Source organism: Eleutherodactylus coqui, chromosome 6 (genome assembly GCF_035609145.1).
Source record: "Eleutherodactylus coqui strain aEleCoq1 chromosome 6, aEleCoq1.hap1, whole genome shotgun sequence".
NCBI classification, from domain to species: domain Eukaryota; kingdom Metazoa; phylum Chordata; class Amphibia; order Anura; family Eleutherodactylidae; genus Eleutherodactylus; species Eleutherodactylus coqui.
In genome coordinates, this window is record NC_089842.1 from 8,980,582 (window position 1) to 9,007,555 (window position 26,974).

Consider the following 26,974-nt stretch of genomic DNA (forward strand, 5'->3'; position numbering starts at 1 on the left):
TGGTCACTGCATTCAGGATGGATGGGAGAGTGGAGAGTTTAGGGAGGTGAAGAGCGATCAGTGGGGAGTTACAGTGGTCAGGATGGGATGGATCAGGACAACAATAAGAGTTCTTGCTATTTCCACAGTAAGAAAAAGGCAGATTCTGGAGATGTTTTTGAGTTGCCGGTGAGATGATAGAGCAAGAGATTGAATATACTGTGGGGAATAAGGAAAAGGTTGGATTCAAATATGACCCAAATGGGTCCCTATAAAGCCACCTACTGCAGAAGGACTTGGCGTTATTCTCCCTCCTTGTCTCTTCCATGACCCTTTAGCCAGTTCCCTGTTTTATTTAGAGAGGGAAGTCCTGCAAAGTTCTCGTTCCTCAGTAGCAAAGCAGATGGGACTAACCACAAGTGGGGCCCCAACACTCTTAAGGCCCCCATAGCAACCACATGGTCTGCCTCTGGTATTTACTTGCTCAATGCCATGTCTAGGTATGAATATATATAAATGTGCAATTACAGGTTCATGAATTGGAGAGAGCTAAACGAGCGCTGGAGCAACAAGTTCAGGAAATGAAGACCCAGATAGAAGAACTAGAAGATGAACTTCAGGCCATTGAGGATGGAAAGCTCCGTGCGGAGGTCAACATGCAGGCCTTGAAAGCGCAGTTTGACCGAGATCTCCAGAACCGCGATGACTCAAATGACGAAAAGAAGAAACTCTTGATTAAGCAGGTGCGTCATACGTACGAGTCTGGATGCATGCCGGTGCACATAGAGTTATAGTTCCTAATGGTTTTGGTGGCTTGTTCTAGGTGCGAGATCTAGAGGTGGAGTTGGATGAAGAACGCAAACAGAAGGCTCAGATTCTAGCGGGCAAGAAAAAATTGGAGATGGACCTTCAGGACATGGAAAGTCAAATCGATGCCGCCAACAAGGGACGAGAAGAAGCGGTGAAACAGCTGAAGAAGCTGCAGGTGACTGAATACACTTTTATTATCGGGGTTGTAACCTTCCAGGATGTACAACCATCTCGGGGCTCTTCAGATCCTACCATGCCGGGTGCTATAAGGGCTTCTGGATGGATCATGTGACATTGAGAAGGAAATGGTACAATGGAGTCGCGCACTTTGTGGTCTTACTGTATTCGCTTTTGTCCATAGAGATATGTAGTTGACGGTAGAGGTGACTTGTATTACAGCTCCAGTTGAAAGAAGTGTGGCGTGAAGTGGAGGAGACGCGGTCCTCTCGGGAGGAGATGTTTATCCAGTCTAAGGAGAATGAGAAGAGGCTGAAGAGTTTAGAAGCAGAACTTCTCCAGCTGCAAGAGGTTTGTCACATCTGGGAAATGAACTTCTAAGAAATATGTAGGTTTGTGTTGTTTAGAATGAAGTTCGATATCAACCACTTCTTATTCGGGGTTTCTCCTGGATTTTCAAAAACATTACTTTGCCCCCTTAGGCCTCATGTTCACGGGGAAAATATGATTTAGGATCCGCAGCGGATTACCTGCACGCGGATCCGCACCCCATAGGGATGCATTGACCACCCGCGGGTAGATAAATACCCGCGGATGGTCAATAAAAGGGATTTAAAAAAAAATGGAGCATGAAAAAATCTGGACCATGCTCCATTTTCGTGCGGGTCTCCCGCGGGGTCGGCTCCCGCGGGCTTCTATTGAAGCCTATGGAAGCCGTCCGGATCCGCGGGAGACCTAAAATAGGAATTTAAAAGAATTTACTCACCCGCAGCGGGCCGGGAAGGTCTTCTCTTTCTCACGGCCGCATCTCCCTTGCTTCGGCTCGGCGGATGTGCCCGGCGCATGCGCGCGGCACGTCGACGACGTGCCGGCGACGTGCCGCCGGCGTGAGGAATTCATCCGCCGGCCGAAAAAGAAGATCCGGCCGTGAGGAAGAGCAGAGCGTCCCCGCCCACTACGGATAGGTAAATTCTTATAAATTCTTATTTTCAGCGCTCATGTCCGCGGGGCAGGAGGGACCCGCTACGGATTCTACATGTAGAATCCGTAGCGGGCCCGATTTTCCCCGTGGATATGAGGCCTTAGGGTGTGGCCTGGGTTTGTACTTAAGGATGCAACGGTTTTTTTTTTTGAGATTTTCATCTCTACTTTTCCAATGCCATAACTTTTTTCCTGTTGCCCCGGCCGTAGGAGGGCTTGTTCTTTGTGTGGCGAGCTGTGCTTTGTATTCGTACCATTTCCGAGTACATAGAATGTATTGTATAGCAGCAAAAGCACTTTGACTCTATTTTTTGCTTTTTCCTACAGTGTTTGCCATGCGAGATAAGTGTGTCTAAAAATGTGTTGTATGGTTTTTTTTTACAGATGTGGTAATGCCAAGCGGGCTTTTTCTTTTCATTCATTTTTAGTGCATAAAAAGGGGGTGTTTTGTTTTTTCCCCCTTTTTCGGCTTCTATGCCCCTGTTGGGGAGTAGAACCTGCGATCTCATGATTCCTCAAATATTACACAGCAATATTTCTGTATTGCGGTGTATTATCAATATTTCTCTAATCAAGCCACGGCAGAGCCAGACACTATATTCCTGCAGCGATGACATACTGTACATCCGTGTGATCGCTTCAGCCAATCAGGGATCTCAGCGGGGACAGTTAAATGGCTCAAGGCTGTTGGGGCTGGTGACTGGGTGCAGCGGACATGCAGGTAGACAGCACTTCATCGTGTCAGGAAACTAAACAAAGACTTGCAGCAGAGCGTCGGCACTGGATGAGGATTGCTAGGTTTTTCTTCCATCCCATTTCCTGCCCTTATATCAATTATTTAAAATTTCGAATATCCCCTTTTAAAGAGCCCTCTGGTCCCAGGACAAAAATTGTCCCCCGGACCAGAGGATGGGAATAATATGACATGCCGCTCTCTTTTTACATAGTATGCAGTAAGTTTCGGGGTGAGGTGCAATCACCCTGAAATAGCTGCATGTGTATGGTTATTCTGGATTTGGCTCACAATTCCCAGTCATTGTTAAAAGGCTTGTTTAAAGGTCTGACTTTGACTTGCAGGAATGCTGCCTTCCAATAGGTGGCGCTGCAGAGGGTATGTTCCACCTCCCCATTTGTAAATAGGAAGAACAATGTTCTCATCATGCGCCCCTAAACCTCTTTTGATGCACCTCATGATCCTATTATCCTTGGCAGCAGCTGCCTGACACTGGTTGCTCCACTTAAGCTAACAGGTAACTAAACCCCCAAGTCCTTCTCCATGTCGGGGTCCTCAGTGGTTTCCCATTTAGTGTATAATTTAGTCCTCTTTTGTTCATTACTTTACGTAGTTTTGTATCATCTGTAAATATTGCTATTTTACTGCACAATCCATCTACCAGCTAATTAATATATTAAAAAGAATAGCAGCCCAAAGCCGACCCCATTATCTCCCAGATCTTCCAGCGAAAACAGCATGCACTGCTCTGATTGGCCAGTGCTGCTCATGTGAGCAGAGCTGACCAATCAGAGTAGTGTGGCGTGCCAGAGGATGAGCGGAGGTCTCGGTGACTGTGTGACTTCTGCCATATTTGACCTCCTCGGTATAGTTAGGATGTGAACACTTTCCCCTTTATCTGCAGGCATGTGATTGCAGCGGTACGGGCCTCGTATGTCCCATGTAGCATGTGACGGGTGAAGGGTAATATATGTACTTCTATTGTTATAGGACTTGGCAGCTGCAGAAAGGGCAAAAAGACAGGCGCAGCAGGAAAGAGACGACCTGGCAGATGAACTGGCTAATGGTGTCAGTGGCAAGTAAGTATCTGAACTTCACCGCAGATGTTGTAACATTTACATTGACCGTCCAGTCTTGGACATACGAAGATGGCTGCAGCGCTTCTTGGATTACCTGGTGCACACCTTGGTAGTCTAACACAAGGCTCCCCAACCACCGGTCCGCAGACCAGAGCCGGGCCGTTAGGTGTTTACTGCACCGCCGGGAGCTTTTGTTCTAAAAGGAACAATCCTGCGGCCCCATCAGCAGCGCTCTGCGCTCTCACACTAACCTGCTATGCCAGCTATGGTCCTTGCTGGAAGCAGCGCGCCACAACCAATCACAAGGCGCCTTCTTGAAGCGCTGAGAACTGTGGCGCCAAACAGCAGAGCGTCCCGAAAGTAGGAGGAATAGCCGCCTCTGTGCAAGCAGCAGCAGCTGCCGCGCCTGTACACCTGTTAGGACCTAGGTCAGTTTTGAAGTTAATCCTGCCGGGGAGAGGGGAGATAAATTATATACTGCCCTGTGTGTGTGCTGGAGGGGATATATTATACTGCCCTGTGTGTGTGCTGGAGGGGATATATTATATGCCCTGTGTGTGTGCTGGAGGGGATATATTATACTGCCCTGTGTGTGTGCTGGAGGGGATATATTATATGCCCTGTGTGTGTGCTGGAGGGGATATATTATACTGCCCTGTGTGTGTGCTGGAGGGGATATATTATATGCCCTGTGTGTGTATTGCCAGGACATTCTAAATGTCATAATTAAATGATAAGTATGCACTAAACGCCAACCCTCTTCATAACCCCGCCCCATATAATCAAAGCCGCGCCCATGTCCTGCCCCACCCTGCCGGGCCTTGTAAAAATGGTCCCTGGTGCCGAAAAGGTTGGGGACCACTGGTCTAACACACTACATCCTGCTCACATGAGTAGTCGGAGCAACTGCGCTGTCTAAATGGGCCATGTGCATCAGGACGCTGGAGAAACAGTGCAGCCATCTTGGTTTTTCTGGGGGCGGAGGGTTGCTTTATAGGGGTATTTCAATGTGTTCGAAATCGCAAAACAATGCACTCACCTGAGATGTCTGTTCCCAAAATGCTCCGTTCTCCAGATGTTGATTCCTCTGGATGTTACTGCTTGCTACCAGGAAACCTGAGCACCTCTTCCATGGAAGTCATAGCAGAACGCAGCCGTAGCTGGCGGCCGGGCTGAGAGCTCGTGTGCATGCACTCACCAGATTTAGATGAAAGAAGGGCGCAGGCGCCGGCCTACTCCGCGTTTTTTCCATAGAAGAGATGGTCTGTCTCGCAGGCAATAAACAATCAGAGGACAGAGGAATCAATATCTGGAGAACGGGGCATTTTGGGAAGAAACGTCCTATGAGTGAATGCATTGTTTTGCGATTTTGAACACATTGAAATAGGATTCATGAGACGGGTGTACCCCTTTAAGGGCTTTCCAGGGTTCCACAACACAATCCGTCTTTAAAGGGGTTGTCCCGCGGCAGCAAGTGGGTCTATACACTTCTGTATGGCCATATTAATGCACTTTGTAATATACATCGTGCATTAATTATGAGCCATACAGAAGTTATTCACTTACCTGCTCCGTTGCTGGCGTCCCCGTTGCCATGGTGCCGTCTAATTTCAGCGTCTAATCGCCTGATTAGACGCACTTGCACAGAAGGGTCTTCTCCCTTCTGGTCGGTCCGGGCACAAGAGGCGTTCTGGCTCCGCCCCTTCTACGCGTCTTCTCCCTGGTGAATGGGGCCGCTCGTGCCGGAGAGCTGGTCCTCGTAGCTCCGCCCCATCACGTGTGCCGATTCCAGCCAATCAAGAGGCTGAAATCGGCAATGGACCGCACAGAGCCCACGGTGCACCATGGGAGAAGACCCGCGGTGCATCGTGGGTGAAGATCCCGGCGGCCATCTTGGAGGAAAAGAAGGAAGAAGTTGCAGAGAGGGGATTCGGGTAAGTAAAATTTTTTTTTTTAATTTCAACACATCCCTTGGGTTTGTCCTGCGCTGAACAGGGGGCCTATGCAAAAAAAAACAAAAACGTTTCGGCGCGGGACAACCCCTCTAATATTTTCCACGCCTGGCAGCAGATGCCACAGATTGTCCAGAGGATCCAGCATATGGGATATTGTTTTGCTGCTCCTCATTGGTTCTTCCAGGCATCATTGTTCCCTCCATATACATAAAGTTGTAAGATATGTTGAGCTCACAGATTGCTCAGTCTGAATGTGTTGTAGCAAACCCTCAGCTGTGAGATGTAGTAAAGAGTATTCCATCTCATATGATGGCAGATCGTTTGAATACGCTAGCACTATCATTGGTGAGGTTCAGGACTTTGTGACGCCACCGATCTAGAGAGGCGCTGCACCCCCCTGTTTTAGCACTGCGTTCCCCGAACTACAACCGACCTAATTCAGATTTTACTGCTGTTCCCTGCACAGTTGGGTGGTCGGGGGGTTGCTGTACAAGAAAAAGCAGTGCAGGGGGCGCACCGCTACGCCGCTGCAGTGTCTCCTTCATTCCTGGGATCGCTGGGGTCCCTAGTGATGTGCATCACTCTATGAGATGCTAAAGCCCCTTTAGGTCTGTGAGGGTTTATAACCCCTGAATGCAAGATAGAATGTTTATATTCACTGAAAGATAAGTCAGAAGCTTTAACTGGTGGGGGTCGGGTGCTGAGACCCCCCAGCCGATCGCTGACGCAAAGACGAGGGCTGTAATCTGCTCTCCTTGGAAGCTGAAAGCCTGCCCATAGACTTCTATAGCCCATCTTCACTTCCAAGGAGCGGTGATCACAGCTGAAGGGGTGCAGCGCTCGGCTCTTCTGACTCTTCTTCTCCCTAATCAGTGGGCAGTCTCTGCATCGGGCCCTTTTAGCAATCAAATCTAATGATATAACAAAGAAAATACACATGTGTGCGTGTGGACATAGGGAGCGACATGAAGGGATTCCATGATTAACACCACAAATGTTATTTCCTGACAGATCAGCCATGTTGGATGAGAAGCGAGCGCTGGAGGCCAGGATCGCGCAGCTGGAGGAGGAGCTGGACGAGGAGCAGAGTAACATGGAGCTCCTTAATGACAGATATAGGAAGTATACACTGCAGGTGAGAGCGATGAAGGAATGACCAAGATCAGAGGAATAAGGGCCTTCAGCACGAGCCGACATATCGCTCAGATTCCCGCCATCGGTGAGAATCTGATTGATTATCCTTCAGTGTAAAAGCGTGCGCAGACTGAACAATAAACGAGAATTCATGTGTCCTTCAGTTTATGCATGCCTAAAAACCTAACGACATTGGCCGTGTAAACAGCAGTCACCCATCTTTGTTTACTGTGGATGGAGGCAGGCATGCCAGAACTATCCCTGGCCGCCTCCGCCTCCATCCACTGATTGATGATCATCAGCGCCAGGACGACCCTCGGGCATCGGCGCCCGATAGGATGTCCCGTGTAACCTGACATTACCAACCTTCTGCCACTCTGTACATCAGTCGCACTCAGAATGTAGAATCCCCACCCCAATTATAGTTCTTCTATAAGTCGGCTAGATCTGCTACAGTACTTGATCCTTCCAACAGGTGGAGACAATGACCACGGAGCTGGCGGCAGAGAGGAGCTTCTCACAGAAGGCAGAAAATGCCCGTCAGCAGCTGGAGAGACATAACAAGGAGCTCAAAGTGAAATTAAATGAGATGGATTCTACCATTAGGTCCAAATATAAGATGGCTATTGCATCGCTAGAGTCTAAGATCGCTCAGCTGGAGGAGCAAATGGAGCAAGAATCAAAGTAAGTACAAAATATCGCACCGCGTTAGAAGCGGCTCCGAGAAAACGACTCCAAATAACGGCGGAATGTAAACTGCGGCTCGCTGGACTCTCTGATTGTAAACTGCGGCTCGCTGGACTCTCTGATTGTAAACTGCGGCTCGCTGGACTCTCTGCACTGATGAAAGCGAAGCTGCAGTCTGCGGCATATTATAAAAAGAGTGATCAGAAATGATGGAGATCGCTTCCATTGTATGCCGTAATGGTGAACTAGCATTCAAGCGGTGCGATTCTTGGTCTACTCTGTGCAGGGACTCCTCACAAAGGGACAAACTAGGGCGAACTGCCATCGAGCTGTCCATATGTAGCACCTCTGTCCACTTGCGCTTCGGTGAGCATCCTGCTTGGGATCCACTTGATCAGCGTTGTCCTTAAACTTCTTCATTGGACTTACAGTGGATCAAGGGAAACCAAAGAGGACCCACAAGCTGAGATCTGCTGGAAAGTGTGACTCTGAAGGCCTCGACCATTCACTGCTTGGTAGCCCATTCATTTGTGACGGCTGCTTGTAGCTAACCCCTGAGTTAAGCCCCATTTACACGCAACGATTATCGTTCAAAATTCGTTCAAACGATGTCTTATGAGTGATAATGGTTGCATGTAAATGCTTCCATCGTTTGCTTCTCGGCCAAACGATGATTTTTAGTTGAGCATAAAAACCATAGTTTGGGCGGCCAGCTGATAGCAGGGACCGCATGCTGTGATTCTTCATGGGAGCACTGACAACATTGTTTTCAGCTGCAGTCCTGCAGGAGATCAATGGAGCTGTATGTAGATAACAGACCACCTGCTGTTATCTGCATGCAGCGAAGGGAGCCCCATTTACACGCAAATGAAGCTAATAAGCTACTAATGGGCATTAGTAGTTTATGCACAATGATCGCTGAAACTGTCATTCAAACTATCATTTGAACTAATGTTGAGCGATCATCTTTGCATGTAAATGTGGCTTTAGAGAAGCATGAGCCGCAGCGATCAATCAGTGCCATGGCGACGTACTTTGAAGAAGAGTTGGTCCACTTGAGACAAGCAAGGTACGTTCATGGTAGCGTCCGGCGTTTGAGTTACCGATTGTCGTTCTTTGATATTGGAGATGCTTCCACGTGTTACAAACATTATCTTCGTTAATTGACTGTTGTGCAACTTTGATATAACATGTAGCCCCCAGAATCTCTTTTGTGGCTCACATGGTGGTGGAGACAAGGTGATCTGCTCTGTTATGGAGGCCCGGTGACTGACTCTTATGGGAGCACCATGGCGGGTGGCACCTGATTGACCTGTCAGGACAGGAGCAGCACACTCCTACCACTAAAGTGTTAAGTACTGCCTTAAGGGTCTGACGCAGACGAGTGATCAGGTAATCTGGGAAGAGTGCTGATCAACAAGATCAAAGCGCTCGTCTGCCTGGTCGTCCCGCAGAACGGATGGGGGATGTACAAGCTTTTGCTCATTCGTCGGGGGATCAACGGCTCCTGCATTAGTAGTCGGGCTTACCAATCACCTTTTACAGACCCTGATGATCAGCACGAACATTTGCCTCATCGTTGACCTTCGTGTTAAGGTGCTGCCGATTACAACACGGCCAAAGCAAACCTCTTTCATGCCAATTGTGGGCGACACTACTTCCTGTGTCAACGGGGGATGTGCTGCTGACGGCAGTGGAACTGTACGGGGGGCGGTTGGTCATTCATGCCATGTACATGCCAAATCTGGCAGTGTGAAGGCTAGATATAATAGCACTGATCTCATTGATCGGCGCTCATTACACAACTCAGGCCGACCGGTGGAGAAGGAGCCTTGTTAGTATGTAGTCTGAATGTCTTTGAGCGGAGGGTACATGGCTTAGAGAAGTTGACAAAACAGGAGAGGGGACCCTCAGATGCCGGCACAAGTCCGGTGATGGCTGAGCCCCCCACTGATGAAAGCTGGATGTTTATCGGGTGAACCTTTGATTGCCAAATCAAGGGAGTATCCCCTCAATCACCGTCTGCTTACGGTGTCACCTCCCGCTGGCCCTCCTTGCCCGCCGGCTTGTGTCTGCATTGATAGAGTGTGTAACCCCTCCTCCCGCTCTACCGGTAACCCCTCCTCCCGCTCTACCGGTAACCCCTCCTCTCGCTCTACCGGTAACCCCTCCTCCCGCTCTACCGGTAACCCCTCCTCTCGCTCTACCGGTAACCCCCCTATCTGGGTTCCGGCTCAGTTAGAAATGATCAGAATGTTGATGTAACTCCCCATCGGCCTCGTTCCATCTCTTCTGTCCTTCACTCTCCAGGGAGCGTGTTCTGGCAAACAAACTGGTGCGGCGAGCTGAGAAGAGGCTGAAGGAGGTCCTGCTGCAAGTGGAGGAGGAGAGGAGGAACGCCGACCAGTTCAAGGATCAGGTAAGTGTTCGCATTCTAGGGTTGGTTGTTGGTTTTTTTAACCATTTCACTTTCTGAAGCGTTCGCGGGGGAGAAAAGTCACCTCATCTGCCTGTTGGAAAATTTCAGCTGACCGCAGCCATAGTTGCAGGTATACGCAATGCGCAGCTAAGCCTCTACAGGAACCCTTTAGTGATGGCGCCTACTTTGGATCTATAAGGGCGCAGCGGTTTTGGGGGGATTTTCATCTCCATTTTTTGAATGTCATTTTATAACTTTGTTATATTTCTGTCGGCAATGCATTATCGCTGATCATAGGCCATAACCGACCTGGATGCCAATAACTGACAATAGCCCTAGCTCTGTGAACCCTTTACATGCCGTGATCAATATTGATACAGCATTTAAGAGGTTGATAGCGGGGATCAGTGTTCCCACCGATCCCCGCTGTTGCAGCAGGAAGCGGCCTGTCGGCCATAACTGGCTCCCGCTGCGGATGGTGCAGTCTCCACTTCTGAGCTCATGCCATCCATAGAATGTAAGTGTAAGTCCATTTGCGGGAACTGCTTCCCACCCAGGGCATACATTTGCACCGTGGGACAGGAAGTGGTTAAGGAAATACAATAAGTCATGCTTGCCTCCTTAAGTGTCCCCTCCAGTCCAGCACAGGAGCCCCGGTCACTGCCGCTCCGGACCTAGAAGCAGCCGGTAGCGGTCACTGCCGCTCATTGTGCACCTGACCGCTACCTGTTGCTTTAGGGTTGGGAGCAGCAGTAACCGTGGTCCATGCGCCGGAGATGGGGGACACTTAAGGCGGTGAGCAGGACTTTGTTTTAAGCTGCCCATACAATAAGGATCGGTCTTGATCTTCACCATAGTCGGTGGAATCGTTCTTACAATCAGCTGCATTGTGGTCGATCGATATCCTACATAGAAGGCCAGCTTGAGTCAGTGCTGAATCTGCGCACTCCTATATTGGAATTAATATCGAATTCCGCCCCCCTTAGTGTAGACCACCGCGGCCGTCTCCAGTGATCAGATGGATTATAAGAAATGTGCTTGTCTCTTCTAGCTGGAGAAAGCTCATATCCGCATGAAGCAGCTGAAGCGCCAACTAGAGGAAGCGGAAGAAGAGTCATCCAGAGCCAACTCCAACCGCCGCCGCCTGCAGAGGGAACTGGAAGACGTGACGGAATCCGCCGAGTCCATGAACCGGGAGGTGACCACACTTAGGAACAGATTAAGGTAAGATGGAGGGTCCTTCCCTGGCTAAAGTGGAAATCCAAACCAAATGATCATCTGGTATTACTGACGTCGGAGCCCCACAGACCTCCATGATAAGAAGGCTTTCACCTCTCTGACACTACTCATCCACTCATACATACTGAATGGAATGGCAGGGCTCATGCTCCATTGCCCCATTAGTTAGGTCTACTGTAATACTGAAGTACTGCAGTGTACAGTACGAGCGATCAAATAATGCAGACGACATAAAAGTGTAAAACAACTAAAACAACTGTAGATACATAAAACGTTTGACTTGTCATAGTGGGTCTGGGGAATAGAGCGTCCCCTTGTGGAGAGCTCCATGTTGGTGGAGGAAGTCTTACATCGGCCATGCAAGGCTCCCTGGGAAAAAAGGTATTCAATTAGAAAATGGAAAAGTACCTCAACGGCGCCACCCATATAGCCGTGGTTAGTGTTCCCCCTGAGGGGGGCCGCATGGCGAAACATGTCGGGGGGCTATAGATTAGATTTAATGGGGTTTTGGTGGTGCGGACTTATTAATCCCTACATAGGCTCTTGGCAGTTGGCCATCCAGGCCTATGTGTATAGATGCAGTGACACGCCTGATACTGACTGGTGACTGCTGGTCACATCTCACTGCCCCCCATTATTCTACATATCATTCCATGTTGTCTTTGTCTTTTCTGAATAATAAAGTATTTAGATGATATTTTAGGGATGTTACCGACGGGGATTGTTTGCCTTTGGCAATTAGCGTTGTGTGCCCATTGGAAGGTGACTTCCCCATTAGTATATGGCCCACCTTCACTATTAGAAGCTGCCTTCCAATGGGGGGGACACTGTGAAAGTACTTTTCCATTCCTTATGTGCAGACATGTCCTAGTTAAAAAAAAAAGTTTTGATGGCTGGGGGCCCGGCTGATGAGACCCCCACTAATCACAAACAGAGGGCAGAAGCACGTGGCCAAGTTCAGTTGGCATTGACACCCTTGGAGAAATTGGACACATAGCGCTTCCGCCCCTCCTTGTTGGTAGTTGGTAGGGGTCTCGGCAGCAGGACCCCCACCGATCAAACGTTTTATGCAAGGGCAGTTAGTCCGGGTTCCCGTATATCAGTTGTGTACCTCCAGTGTCTTCACGCCGGAGTCGGACACAGCTGCTATCATTCTGCTGCCCTCTGGTCTGCCGTCTATAGCCGGATGGAAACACGCAATGTTTTTCTGTGTGGCGGCACAACGGATGTGCCAAATGCATAGAAAACTGTGGAATCGGTTCTAGCATCCGTTTCCTTGATCGGGACATGTGGGAGCCGGCCGACGGGGGCCGTGTGTGGGGTGTTCAGTAGGGACCGTTGTGCTGCCATTGATTGATGTTTGCTCCGTAGTGTCCAGAGGCTCCAGATCCCTCTGCTGTCTGACTTTAACCTCCATTCTCTTCTTTCTATTCTCCTGATAACAGCAAATTAGAGCGGCAGCAACGCAAGTACGTGTATGTGCATGCCGTGTGAGCTGCTCTGCTTGTCTGCTGCATCACCTTTACCCGCAGCTCTCCCGTCGGAGTGATGGCCGCTCCCGGCGCTTTCCCTTTTTATTTTCTTGCTGCTCTGCATTTCATCCGATTTTAAATACTCCATTTTTTAGTTTGGCGCAAACCTAGACCGTGCAGAAAAAGCTCTCCGTCATAAACGCTATTATAGCAAACTTTAATTATTGGCATCCTTCTATATACAAGCAGGGCGGTCGGCAAAATACTGAGGCTGCAGTGTCCACCGCTGGGGGGGCAGTTACTGACCGCACCTCAATGGCAGAACATGGCAAAACTAGGCATCCATTACACGGGCCCTCGCCTGCATCCATTACACGGGCCCTCGCCTGCATCCATTACACGGGCCCCTCGCCTGCATCCATTACACGGGCCCCTCGCCTGCATCCATTACACGGGCTCCTCGCCTGCATCCATTACACGGGCTCCTCGCCTGCATCCATTACACGGGCTCCTCGCCTGCATCCATTACACGGGCCCCTCGCCTGCATCCATTACACGGGCCCCTCGCCTGACTCCATTACACGGGCCCCTCGCCTGCATCCATTACACGGGCCCCTCGCCTGCATCCATTACACGGGCCCCTCGCCTGCATCCATTACACGGGCCCCTCGCCTGCATCCATTACACGGGCCCCTCGCCTGCATCCATTACACGGGCCCTCGCCTGCATCCATTACACGGGCCCCTCGCCTGCATCCATTACACGGGCCCCTCGCCTGCATCCATTACACGGGCCCCTCGCCTGCATCCATTACACGGGCCCCTCGCCTGCATCCATTACACGGGCCCTCGCCTGCATCCATTACACGGGCCCTCGCCTGCATCCTGTACACGGGCCCCTCGCCTGCATCCATTACACGGGCCCCTCGCCTGCATCCATTACACGGGCCCCTCGCCTGCATCCATTACACGGGCCCTCGCCTGCATCCATTACACGGGCCCTCGCCTGCATCCATTACACGGGCCCCTCGCCTGCATCCATTACACGGGCCCCTCGCCTGCATCCATTACACGGGCCCCTCGCCTGCATCCATTACACGGGCCCCTCGCCTGCATCCATTACACGGGCCCTCGCCTGCATCCATTACACGGGCCCCTCGCCTGCATCCATTACACGGGGCCCTCGCCTGCATCCATTACACGGGCCCCTCGCCTGCATCCATTACACGGGCCCCTCGCCTGCATCCTGTACTGGGGGTGCGCGGCGCCCGAGGGATTCCCTTCATGAATTTTGGAAGACAAACATTGGCCATTATGAGGATTATGGGGGAGTTTATCTAGACCTTTATACCAGTTCTGCGTTGCAAACTTTGGAGCGCACCACAAGTCTCTTTTTACGCTGCGCTCGTCACTTTTGTAAAAAGTGGGTAGAGATTAGTGGGACAGACGTGGCCTCCTGCCGCCCCACAGATTTACTATATCTTACTAGTAGGTGTAGATCCACCTTTCTGCTGCAGCACCAATTCCTTTCCTATGCCGGCCTTAAAGGGACACGGTCAATACCTGTGAACCCCATAAGCTACATTATGGGGCTCAGAGGTGGTGGAATGGGGAGTCCAGGGAGGGATGATCGTTAGAGTCTCCGTGAAGTCAGTGCGTGCCGGGAGCTTGACGAGGAAGAGTCAAGCTGCCGGCACCCTGGGACACTGCGCTGGAACGGAGCTCCGGAATCTGAAATATACCTCCGCGGACTTCCCCTACCCCTCCCCTCTTCCCGTTCAATCACCTTTGAACCCCGTAATGTAGTTTATGGGGCTCCGAGGTAATGACTGTGTCCCTTTAATATATGCTGCAGCGGAATAAGATGGGCCTAATTTATGACAAGGTGCCTCCTAATAACTTTGGCGCACCTCATGGCCGTTCATGCACCAAAGAAGCAAATCTACCCCAGCTATGAATTGGCGTAGAGTTGTGCCATAATTTAAGCCGTTTCTGGTGTAAGTTATGGAGACCACACCCCTCCTCTAAGCTCCACCCACTTTGGGGAACGCAGCAAGCGCAGAGCAGGACTGGAACAGAATCAGAAATATTTATTGGAGAAAAGTGTCCGCCAAAATTTGCATCTTTTTTTACACTAGAAAAATGGAACGAGCGGCTAATCCCCCCCCCCCCCCCCCCCCATAGTCCCCGGAGGTGCCAGAAGCCACTTCTAGAAGAGTCCGGACTGAACGCCCTCCTCTATATTTTAAGGATCCATTTCTGATTTTTAACTTAAAAAAATCTATAACTTACACCAAACTGCGCCGCGGGAACCGACCGCTCAGCGGGGTCTCTGAAGGGGTACTTCCGCTTTCGGGAGATTACTGAGATGTCTGGTGATGTGAGGGACCGCGAACGGACGACTAATATACTATATATCCTCTATACAGACCATCAGAGGAGGAATATGAGACTGTACAACTACTGCACTGACTGCCCCTTTATTAGCCCCCGTCCCTCTCACAATTGGCGCTTTCCTGTACGGTAATTTCCCCCGTGACCCGGAGTGCGGCATAGAATCACGTGACAAGTTTTCCGTGGATCAGCTTCAGTGTGAATCCACATTAGATGGGAAAAAACAGCGATCGGAGCGACTTCCAACGAGGCCGGTCATCATTGCTGGACTAGCCGGGGCGTCATTGCTAACGGTGGGGAGGGGGAGGAGGGGGTTTCTCGTGTAACAGTGTGGAGAGTATACAGAAAATGGCGCGATCAAGGAAAAACATCCAGTGAAAGGGGATCCTGAGGATGGAGACAACTCATCACTGAAAGGGGTCGGAGGAGGATGTCAGGAATCGTTCTGACCAACAGGCTGCACAGTCAGCTGAATATAACGCTGGGGCTCCAACTAACGTGTCCGAACGCACAACTCGCCGTTCCTCCGCACGGATGATATAACAGCGGGCGATCAGTTCCAGCGCCATTGTGTCTAAGAGAAACAGAAAGACTCCAGCGGACAAAAGAGCGCAAAACTTGTATCACTGAGCAGCGGGAAAACATCTCCTGGTCAGATGGAGCCAGAGTTCTGTTGCCCCGTGTGGATGGGAGGGCAGAATTTGGAGCAAGCAGCATGAATCGCTGACCCCTTCCTGTCAGCTGGTCAGAACATGTCAGCACCGCCATCTAATCTGCAGCAACTACAAGAAGCTTCCTGTCCGCAGGGGCCGATATTCCTGCAGAACGACTTCATCACCTCATGGGATCTACACCACAACACGTTGCTGAAGTCCAACCCGCTACTAGATGGGGCTAATAAAGGGGCGGTCAGTGTATACCGGGGGCAGGGATTTGTAGCCGCTCCCTCACATGACAGTCAGGACGGGTATACAGATATATACCACATTTATAGTCCGGGTTGGTCTTCTGCCTGCGATGCCCGGATCTTGCCCGGATCTCGCTGCTTGTCGTGCCAACGAGCTGTACGGCACAAACGATGCAATCCTTCTTAACGATCGGAAGCCTTCACTCATTCCGAAAACCCACCTAGTGTTCTAACGTCACTGCTGGAGATCTGATTGTAAAGCCAATTATCACTGAAGATTCGCATCTGATGAGAGCGATTGCATCCGGCCGTGCGGCGTCATTAACCCTTTGTGGTGCTTGGTGTGAAGTGTTTGCAGTCACTAACGGATTTCTGCTGTTTCTTTGCCCCTTTGATCCCCCGGCATGTGTTGGCCGTCTCCTCGCGCCCGGCCGTCCCTCACATGACTGAAAGCCTTGTGTCTCCCCGTAGCAAAAGAAAATAGAAACCGGTCCAAATGTATGGCAGCCCAGGTGCTGGCGGCGGCCGAGAGCACAAAGGACTCGCTGTCTGACCGTCGGAGATGTTATGGCCACTGACAGCAAAAGCAGAACCCCTCCTGGGCCGAGCTATTAATGAGGAGCCGCACAGAGAGGCCCCTGTGTTTACGCCCGCTGAGCGACCACTACCCCCATCGTGTGCGCCGGCCGCACGTTACAGTTTACTCACACGAACTATGTGCACCACATCCGTATAATGACGTATATCACCGGGGCCCAAGGCTTTATGCTGCCTGAGGCCAAGTGTGAAATGGCGCCCCCACAAGAAAAAGACAACACATCTTACAGACATCGAAAGCACCGACACACGAGATACCCAACGCGTATTTACACATTGTGACAGAGGAATAGGGGCCCCAAAAGTAATAATGACCCCAGTAGTAATAGTTAAAACAATAGGGGCCTCAGGAGTAACAGAGACCCGCATAATGTCCCCAGTTGTAATAGTGGGCCTAGTGGTAATACAGACCCCCATAGTGGCCCCAGTAGTAATACAGACCTCCATAGTGTCCCCAAAAGGAATAGTGGCCCCAGTAGTACTACAGACCCCCATAGTGACCCCAGTAGGAATACAAATCCCCATAGTGGCCACAGGAGTAATACAGGCCCCATAGTGACCCCAGGAGTAGTACAGACCCCCATACTGGCCCCAGGAGTAATACAGACACCCATAGTGGCCCCAGTAGTAATACAGACCCCCACAGTGGCCCCAGTACAGACAAGCAACAACCTGACAAGCATTTTACTCACTCAGCCTGCAGCTCTGGTCCGGTGGCCGTCGCTGCTGAGTCTGGGACCCCTGACCTCCCCCCCCCCCCTTCCCCCAGTGTCTGCAGCTATGTACTGGCCAGTGTCTGCAGCTATGTACTAGCCAGTGTCTGCATGCAGGAACACCGACAATGGGGGAGAGTTCAGGGGGCAATGGCCGCCGCTGGAGTAGAGCTATGGGCTGAGTGAGTGAAGTGCTTATCGGGTTTCTGCACGGCTGGCAATTGTCTATGGGCCAGTAAAAAATAATAATCGGCCAGGTGGCAACCCGCCGCCCATCTGAGGTCCTCCAAACAGCGGCATTCTCAGGTGACCTCATGCCCGATAGGGACGCCCCTGTATATAATATTCCATGATCCTCGCTTTCTGTTCTTAGAATCCTCATGCGTTGGGGCTCACACCTCCCACCCAGATATAGCTTAGGATCTGCAGATGGGGCAAACGTTAACACATCGTGTTGCATTGAACATGTCCAGTTAACGTTTGCTGCATTATGGCATGTAAGATGTTAACTATCAAGTTAATGTTTGTAAGTGCCTGCAGAGGCACCATATGGCGGCACATGAAGTGCCCCCAGGTCTGTAGTACCGTGTGCCACCATACAGGGTCCGCACACGGGAGCCATTTCTCTGGCTGTTCTTGTGTGTAATGAATAAGGAGATGGGTCGATGATGTATTTGACTTGGGGCTAAACCAGAGAATGCGAGATCTTCACCCTGAAAGCGGTTGTCCATTTGCAAACTATTGATGGCCTATTCGTAAAATAGACCATCAATAGTAGATCAGCAGGAGTCTACCGCCTTGGACCCGTGCCAGTCAGCTGTTTGCTGGGTCACTGCGTGGATGCTCAAAGCTGATTCTGCAGAAAGCAAGCAGCTCCTTTCTCAGGCAAAGTTCCAATTGATGTGATTGGGAACTTTGCCTGTAATACTAAGACTGACCACTACAGTTGGAACGGAGCTGGCTGCTTCCTGCAAAAATCAGCTCAGTGCAAACAGCTGATCAATGGGGGTCCTGGGCAGCAGATGCCTTTATAATCTACTGTTCATGGCCTCATTTAAAAATAGACCAACAAAAGTTTGTAACCCGAGAGCCCCTTTAACCGCTACAAGGAGGGAATCTCCTGGTCGCCACCATCAATGTTGTCTCAAGTAGCAGTGGCGGGCGCATAAATAGCCTGCAGTCACCAAGTCACAAAAAACCCCACAAGGCTGGCGGAGAAATCCTGACCCTCACTAGACTAACCCCATGTGGCCTGCTAATTGGTAAGTCGCTCAGTATCAAGTGGCCAGCTATCACAGGTGGACTCGCACGGGTCGAGACAGACAGTTTGGTCACGTGGCAGAGGTCAGAGGGAGTGACGAAAAAGACGTGATCAAAAATACAATATGGGTCCAATGAGAGCAGGGACACAACTACCCTGCAGACTTGGCACTGGGGACAGGATCCTTCTGCAGCCCGAGGTACTCCGGCATTAGCTAAGAGCAGAGGCTTCTAGTGCTTGTTAGCCCATTACGATGCATGCCCATGATCAGGGTGATGTGATGCCGGAGAAGAGCGGCGGCATCAAAAGTTACACACTCAACCATCATTGCATTAGGAACACCTACTCAACAACAGTTGGTCCATCTTTTTGGGTGATTCTACAAGGTGGCGAACATCTTCCATATTCAACTTGGCCCATGCAGAAGTTCCATCACATTTCATGGATAAGTAGGAGCAGATCTCACAGCCTTTCCCAGCAGATCCCAAACATGCCCCATGGGGTTATAGACCAGTGAGTCTGGGGGCCGGCAGTGTGGGGAGTTCATTGTCTGGTTATTCCGACCATTCCCTAGAGTTGGAGCTTGATGGCATGGAGTCTTGTACTGTGGTCAGGCAAGACGTCCTGAAGATATGGGGCAGATGGTCAGCTAACAGGTCCCTGTAGTGTTCACCATTCAAGGATTGTGGTAAGATGAGCAATGGTCCAAGGCCATGCCAGGAAAACACTCCCAAGACCTAGAACATCGGCCTGTTGAACCCCATAGTGTACCCTGGGATACGGCTTCATGCGAACCTGGAAACTGGCCACAATTACTCCAGACGACTTTCCGGCTTGTGTCCAGGGTCCATTGAGGTCTTTCCTGGGCCCAACGATGATGCAGTGTACATGCCAAAGAGTTATGGGATTGCTTGTTATGCATTGTCTTCATTAATTGTACATTATTATTATTTTACTAGGGGGCGCTATTACATATCACGGATGCAAAACTAGGGTGTGCCTCAGCAGAGGTGCAGTCGATATAGCCTCAGACCCATCTAGGAAAAGCCCAGTTTGGAGTTTCAGCATTTTGACATGCATGGGGGTCTCATGGCTGCCTTCTCCACAGCAGTCCTATAGTGTACAGAAATGACTGGGAAAGACCAGGGACATCTTGGCGGGGCCATTGGGACAATTCATGAGGCTTCATTCTTTTAGTTTTTGCTCCCCTGTATTTAAAGAAGGTAACATATTTTGTTGGATCGTTTTGCTGTGGAGCGAGTGTTAAGTCTCCCAAGGACTTGTGAGCTGCCGGGCCGGCGGGAAGAATGGAAGGGTCACCATTGAAGACTCTGGGTGTGAGGATGTAGGCCGCGATCACACACATCAGAGCCCATCTGCCGCAACCTCTTTAGATGGGATCCTGCCCTTACCCTCCAGTCTATAGATGTATTCTCCCATCCTAGGAAAGGTGTCCGCAGGCTGCATGGAGGGCAGCCAATTCGTTAAATTCCTGGACAACCTCTTTAATGCCTTCCCGCAACAGGGTGTAAACATATATAGAGCCCATGTCATCCACAGTGGGAGCTGGCTGTGACTGACAGCCCCCTCCTGCTGCAACAGTAGGGATCAGTGAGAACACTGATCCCCACTGTTAATCTTTTACATGCCACGATCAGTGTTGATCACGGCATATAAGGGGTTAACAGGGAGGGGGTGCTCCCTCTGTGATGTCAGCGGCCCTCCACCGATGACTTGCTATGGTAACCGGATGCCAGACAATGTGGTTTGGGTCTGTCATGGCCTGTGATAAATGATAATGCATTGCAGTACAAAAATGGTCATAGAATCACAGGTTCAAAAGTAGAGATAAATTCCCAGCAGCACTACAATAGTCCTCTTGTAGAGTCCGGCAATATAAATGCAAACGCCAGTCAAGGTGCCCAAACCAGACGGGCTCCACAAATACAGTCCAGATATAAATAGTGGTAACCGGCAGCAGACAGGAATGTAGAAAGATGCAAAAATATTTATTTACCCCATCACAGAAAAAGAGTAGCGACGTTTCGGTCAAATAGACCTTCCTCAAGCTTGAGTAGCGACGTTTCGGTCAAATAGACCTTCCTCAAGCTTGAGTAGCGACGTTTCGGTCAAATAGACCTTCCTCAAGCTTGAGTAGCGACGTTTCGGTCAAATAGACCTTCCTCAAGCTTGAGTAGCGACGTTTCGGTCAAATAGACCTTCCTCAAGCTTGAGTAGCGACGTTTCGGTCAAATAGACCTTCCTCAAGCTTGAGTAGCGACGTTTCGGTCAAATAGACCTTCCTCAAGCTTGAGTAGCGACGTTTCGGTCAAATAGACCTTCCTCAAGCTTGAGTAGCGATGTTTCGGTCAAATAGACCTTCCTCAAGCTTGAGTAGCGACGTTTCGGTCAAATAGACCTTCCTCAAGCTTGAGGAAGGTCTATTTGACCGAAACGTCGCTACTCTTTTCCTGTGATGGGGTAAATAAATATTTTTGCATCTTTCTACATTCCTGTCTGCTGCCGGTTACTATTTACATCCAGAATCGCAGGTTCGAGTCCACAACAGGGACATAGAAAATGTGAATTAAAAAAAATAGTTATTTAAAAAAAACAAACATTTTTGTGCACTTTCTTTCCCCTCCTTAAAAAGAATGAAAGTAAATTCAATGAACTTGTTGTTGTCACTCCCATAACGACCCGTACATTACACGTAACACACTTTTTATCCTGTACGGCGAACGCTATAAAAAAAAAAAAACTCAACCAAAATGCTTTTTTTTTCGTTGATTTCATCCCCTTAAAACCAAGTCTATAGTTTCGGTATTGTCCTAATCGCGCCAACTTGGGGGAAAAATGTATCATGCGATTTATGCTGCATATTAAATGCCGGGGCGAATGTCTTTGTTTTTCTCACAGTTCTACTGTATATTATATGTACCCAAAAACGGGAACCGATAAAAACCACAGCCTGTCCTGCAGAAAACACGCCCTCATAAGGCCGTGTCACTAAGGGGTTAATATATCTTTTTTTGTGAAAACCTGGAACCTATTCCTCATATTTTTCGTCTTCGAATACGATGAAGTCGATTCCCATAAATCCTATTTCTCTGTCCGCAGCCTCCAGCCGGTCTCGGGGTCTTTGCAATATACTATTAAATCAGCCATGTTATGTTGGATGTAGCGCGTCTCCACTGTGCAGATATCAGTCCATACGCTCATCCCGCGCAACATGCAAATTAGCGGTAGACAGTCCGATGGGCGCTCCACCGCTGCCTGCGGTCCGGCCTCTGTCCCTGCCCAATGTCTCCAAGCTGCCTTATCCATGACTAGTGACTTCCCCGGCTCTGCCCGCTGGAGACACACAACGTCCGGGCCAAGGAGTGACCGTGCATGTGCCGCCGTCAGTGCAGGTCAAGCGCAGTGACTGTGAAACGCATGGCGTCACTACTCATAGGGGCGGCTTTTAAAAGAGGCCCTGGACCGCCCATTGGACTGTCTGCCGCTAGTTTGCATGTAGCACGGACTGATATCTGCACAGTAGACACGCCGAGAAAAGAGAGGTCTATTCCGAATATAGCCTAAAAAGCAGGTGACGGACTTCCTTTTAGCCAGCGGTAAACGATGAGACATTTACTGACTTATCTCTATAGATACATTTACTGACTTATCTCTGTAGACACATTTCCTGACTTATCTCTGTAGATACATTTCCTGACTTATCTCTGTAGATACATTTCCTGACTTATCTCTATAGACACATTTACTGACTTATCTCTGTAGACACATTTCCTGACTTATCTCTGTAGACACATTTCCTGACTTATCTCTGTAGATACATTTCCTGACTTATCTCTGTAGATACATTTCCTGACTTATCTCTATAGACACATTTCCTGACTTATCTCTGTAGACACATTTACTGACTTATCTCTATAGATACATTTACTGACTTATCTCTATAGATACAGTACGCTTATGTTTGTTAGCCTACCACCTTATTGCTGGGAGAGGTTACACACCCAGTAATTGGGGATGTTAGTGTAACTGTTCCACGCGTCTAATGTTGGGCCGCATTATTATGTATAATACCCCACCCCGCAGCCGTTGGACTATTTCCTTAAAAAAAAATGATTTAAAAACTGCTTACAGTATCTGACTTAGTGTGTCTTGATCTCCTTGCATTCCAGGAGGGCACCGCTTCAGCTTACCACCCGCACCATTCGTCAAGTATACAACCTGGAAGCCGTTTCTGATGAGGAACCGGAAACAAATAGTGGAGAGCCATCAACCAACCATCAGCAGGAGCAGCCGGCGCCGCCACAACCGCAGCGCGAATGATGAGACGGATCGAGAGCGGGGGGGAATAGAACTCCCCCCTAAAGCTAAAAACAGACTGGTTAAACAGGAACGAACGGAATGACGCATCCCTTAACATGGCTCCTAGGCCGCGCGCCTCCATTACAATGACTTCTGGGTGACTGAACACTCCATATGGGTGCACTTAATCCTTCTCTCTTCTCTCAGCCATGATTTTCACAGAGCACTTTATATGGGGTTAACTCAAGTTTTTGGCAGGGTGCGAGAATACTGGTTTACAGCCATATAGATACAAGAGGTGGGGTTATATGGAGCACGCAGACCTATGACTATACCGTATGGGGCGTAAATACCTAGTGCTTTTAGTATTCGCTTACCGTAAAGAAAAACTCCCACCGAGTTCCGGTTCCATTCGTTCTCGGTTTCGATGGGGGCTGTTAAATGTCCTAATAAAATGTTTCTCTGCTCTTTTCCGATCGAGCGGCGATGGAATGTATGATGTGAGCGCGACCGATGTGGAGCCGCCGAGATTAGCCTTGTACATTCTGTTCAAATTCACCTACTACATAAAGTGATGATGGAGCAATAAGCGCTGACTGATGCAGAACACTAAGCTTAAAGGGAACCTATTACTATGAAAATGCGAATGACCAGCTTCATGTTCTAGAGCAGCCGGAGCCGAGCAGATTGATATGTGGGTTTGTGGGCAAACCTTCCGGATTACTTCCTATTTATTGACTAAAATCCCTAAAGAGTCCAGTGGGCGGTCCTAGCAGTAAGTGGCGGTTCTCTCTTTACACGCCCGCTGGACTCCTACGTTTAGGAAGAGCTGGGATTTACATGAAAAAAAAATGGCAAGTTCTACTGAATCTTTCCCACCAAGCTATATGTCCGTCTGCTCGGCTCCGTAACATCCACCGGCAGGCCGAGCTGCACGTTCAGCGTCCCTTTAAGCGCCTGCTACAAGCACTAAATAAATATATCCGCTTCACAAAGCATTCCTTTACCTAATGATGTATAGAACGTGTTTTTTTTCTGTTTCTGAGATATTTTCTTTATTGCATCCTGATGGCAAACATGCCCAACAACCAGAAGCATGTAGCTCTGCCCGGCGCCCGGGACCCTTCTGTATCGTCTTCTCTTCTTCCTGCTGCTTCAATTGGAAATGTACGTTTAATTCTTTTTATATCAAGTGGCAGCTAATCTAGTAATTACTTGTTAACGTGCCGCTTATCGAAATACAGTCTTCCAACCTGATCATGCCGCGATTGTCTAGGATAATACTTCTTATAATAAGCCGGTCACGCCAAGACGGGAGCCCAACGTTCTCGGTGAATGCTAGTTGTGTCATTTTACTGTTTGGTGACCTTAAAACGGGATTTGAGAAACGTTCTTCACTTCTAAGCCAAGACGTCTTCATTTCTTCTTCAGTATGATTGTAATGAGAGCTGCTTAATATTGGTGCCTTAGTGACAGCTGAGATCTCCGTTCTTCTAAATTCTCATGACATTTAATAAGGGATACAGGCATTTGTAGAAAGGCAGACGACAACCTACCTTATACCTGTAAGTACACACTCAGAACATGGCTATCATATTCATTCAGGCATATGAACGGCGTAGAGCTGGGTCCTCTTCTTGGGTCCTTTTCCTTTTCCCACCCGTATGAACCAAAACGGAGAGCTGCTCGGTAAGAACGTCTCCTATTCTGGTGAAACTTTGGTTGTCCTGGTATTACAGGGCAGCCATTCATGAGAAAGGCCATCCTAGAATACTACCTCTGTGTGGGTGGCCACGGCTTTCCTGGATCAGCTGATTGATGGGGGTGCGGAGAACGAAAGCAGAGGTGACCAACTGTTTCCCCTGCATTCTGGGAGGGCTTGTGCAAGCTGACTCAACCCCTTTAATCATGATACTACGGTCAATGTGATTAATTACTAAATGAGATTGGCTCTGTGGCCAGTTGGCCTCATATGATCTGTTTTTTCAACTCTCAGTTATAGTTTAAAGGGGTTATCCCATGACAATCCTATATCGTCTGGTTAATGAGTTGCTAAGAAAACTTTTTAGGGAAGCAGCTGAAGATTCTGTGATGTGATACTAATTTGTATTTTGGTCAAGCAGGATTAAGGGGGGAGTGCAAGAGGCCATAGATAACCCCACCACCTCCATCTGAGTAAGTGACTCTATTAACCCATTTAGTGGCACGCCCGGAAAATCTCCTAAAAATCAGTGTTGAAATGTGCTGAAGACTACCTAAACCTGCCACTGAAGGGGTTAATACCGCAAATTCCATACATTTGATAAAAAGACTCGACTCCTGAGCGGCGGTTTCTTTTTGTTTTATACACTGTATATTAAATGAAACTGGTCCAGTCCTGTGGATAATCACCAGCGCCCTCCATGACGAATGTCCGACTGTGACAGGAGGCTTTTACATTTGTACATTGGTTCAAGTGTACGGGGATCTTTTGGTGGTGTGCCAAAGGTACTCTCCAACATACCCAGTGAGTGTCCATTGTTACAGACATACACAGGGCACGGTCTGCCATTTTTTAGTTTGCTTTAGTCTAGGGCAGGGTTCCCCAACTCCAGTCCTCAGGGACCGCCAACAGGTCATGTTTTCAGGATTTCCTCAGTGTTGCACAGGTGATGTAATTATTGTCGGTGCCTCAGACATTGCCACAAGTGTTCTTACCATAGGATATCCTAAAAACATGGCCTGTTGGTGGTCCCTGAGGACCGGAGTTGGGGACCCCTGGTCTAGGCGACAGGCGGGAATAGTTGAGTACGATCAGTAGAGATCCAATCATTCGGACTCCCATTGATCCAACTCTTGGTTGATCCACCTGCCCTCTGGATGTCATGGGATAACCTCTTTAGTTTACGTGAAGGGTGCACCGTCCGATACACGGTAACATGACTTGAAAGTTTATTAATTAGTCCTAAACCCCTTGGGCACATGGGAAATCAGTCGCTGTGTTGAGGATTTCGAAAACTGTAAACATGCTGGTTATAAACTGGACCAGACTACTTTCCGTTTTCCATCTTCTGAACAGAATTTGACTCTCTAGATTGCTGCCTTTTTGGTAAATCCTATTGACAGACGGCAGCTCAGATAAATTTTTCTCAAGAGCTTCGTGGCCTGATATCCAAAGCTTAAGGTTACTAACGATTCTTCAGGAAGAATGCTCCTAAATCGTTCATTGCCGGCGGGTCTCCTCAACGACTCTGATGTGTAAATGAGTTTTTTTCTCGGGACTTTTCAGGTTAATTTTTTTTTAAAGTCTTCTATTTTTCTGTTAAATCTAAAGATGTATTTTTGAAACGGTTGAGAAGGTTCAGTTGGTCTTTTTTTGTGTTCTTTAATTAGCTTTTTTTATTAATTCAAGAAGAGACTCAGTTGTTCGAAAGAAGGAAACGGTCAAACATCTTCTCCAAATGTTCTCCTCCTCCTCGGTTTCCAGGATTACGGCTTCCACCTGAAACCTTTGTTTGTCTCTGACTTGTACATTTTTCTTTCTAGACGATAAGTTGTATTTAGCCGTAAGCTGACATTGAGCCTCTTTGTTTTGAACCTTTTACATGCAGCCTTTTGTTATATCTGCGGTGACCCATAGATATTTTTTAGGTTTTTCTTATGTTAGATCTATATTTAAAAAATAAAAACTGATACAGGAAACTCAATACAAAAGTAAGCTCTGATGTCTTGGAACCAAACGCTAAGATTAAAACATTTCTATTGAAAGCAACGAGATGTATGTATGTGCCTGAAAGTTAATAAAAAAGTTAGTCAAACAATGAGGAGTCATGTTGAATATGCAAACTCAGTTAGGTGTCGAGTGTTGAGGCGAATCCTACATAAGAATCACCTGTCCACGATTGGGTCCCTCACTAAACTGGGTGACGGCACAAGAACTCGGCATCAGGAGCTTCATGAATTTCCATAATTGAGCAGCTGCACTCAATCCTAAGATCACAATGTCAGGCGTCAGCTGGAATGGCGTAAAGCACGTGATCCCTGGACTATAGAGCAATGGAAATGTGTTCCCAGGGGTGATAGCAAGTTTGATGGATAAATCTGTGGATGCCGAAGAACGCGCACCTACTGGAATGCAT

The 26,974-nt window shown here is 48.9% G+C and overlaps 1 protein-coding gene across 2 annotated transcripts in view; it reads left to right on the forward strand.

Moving 5' to 3' along the window:
- LOC136631797 (myosin-10-like) overlaps positions 1–26,656 on the forward strand; it is a 150,640-nt gene extending 123,984 nt beyond the window's left edge. For both annotated transcript variants that reach the window (XM_066606165.1, XM_066606164.1), the window contains exons 34-42: positions 510–722; positions 803–964; positions 1,189–1,317; positions 3,671–3,759; positions 6,726–6,849; positions 7,324–7,532; positions 9,846–9,954; positions 11,006–11,178; positions 22,727–26,656. In XM_066606165.1, the coding sequence (XP_066462262.1) occupies positions 510–722; positions 803–964; positions 1,189–1,317; positions 3,671–3,759; positions 6,726–6,849; positions 7,324–7,532; positions 9,846–9,954; positions 11,006–11,178; positions 22,727–22,877 (1,359 nt within the window). In that variant the 3' untranslated portion in view covers positions 22,878–26,656. The remainder of the gene's footprint in view (positions 1–509; positions 723–802; positions 965–1,188; positions 1,318–3,670; positions 3,760–6,725; positions 6,850–7,323; positions 7,533–9,845; positions 9,955–11,005; positions 11,179–22,726) is intronic.
- The last annotated feature ends 318 nt before the right edge of the window (positions 26,657–26,974 follow it).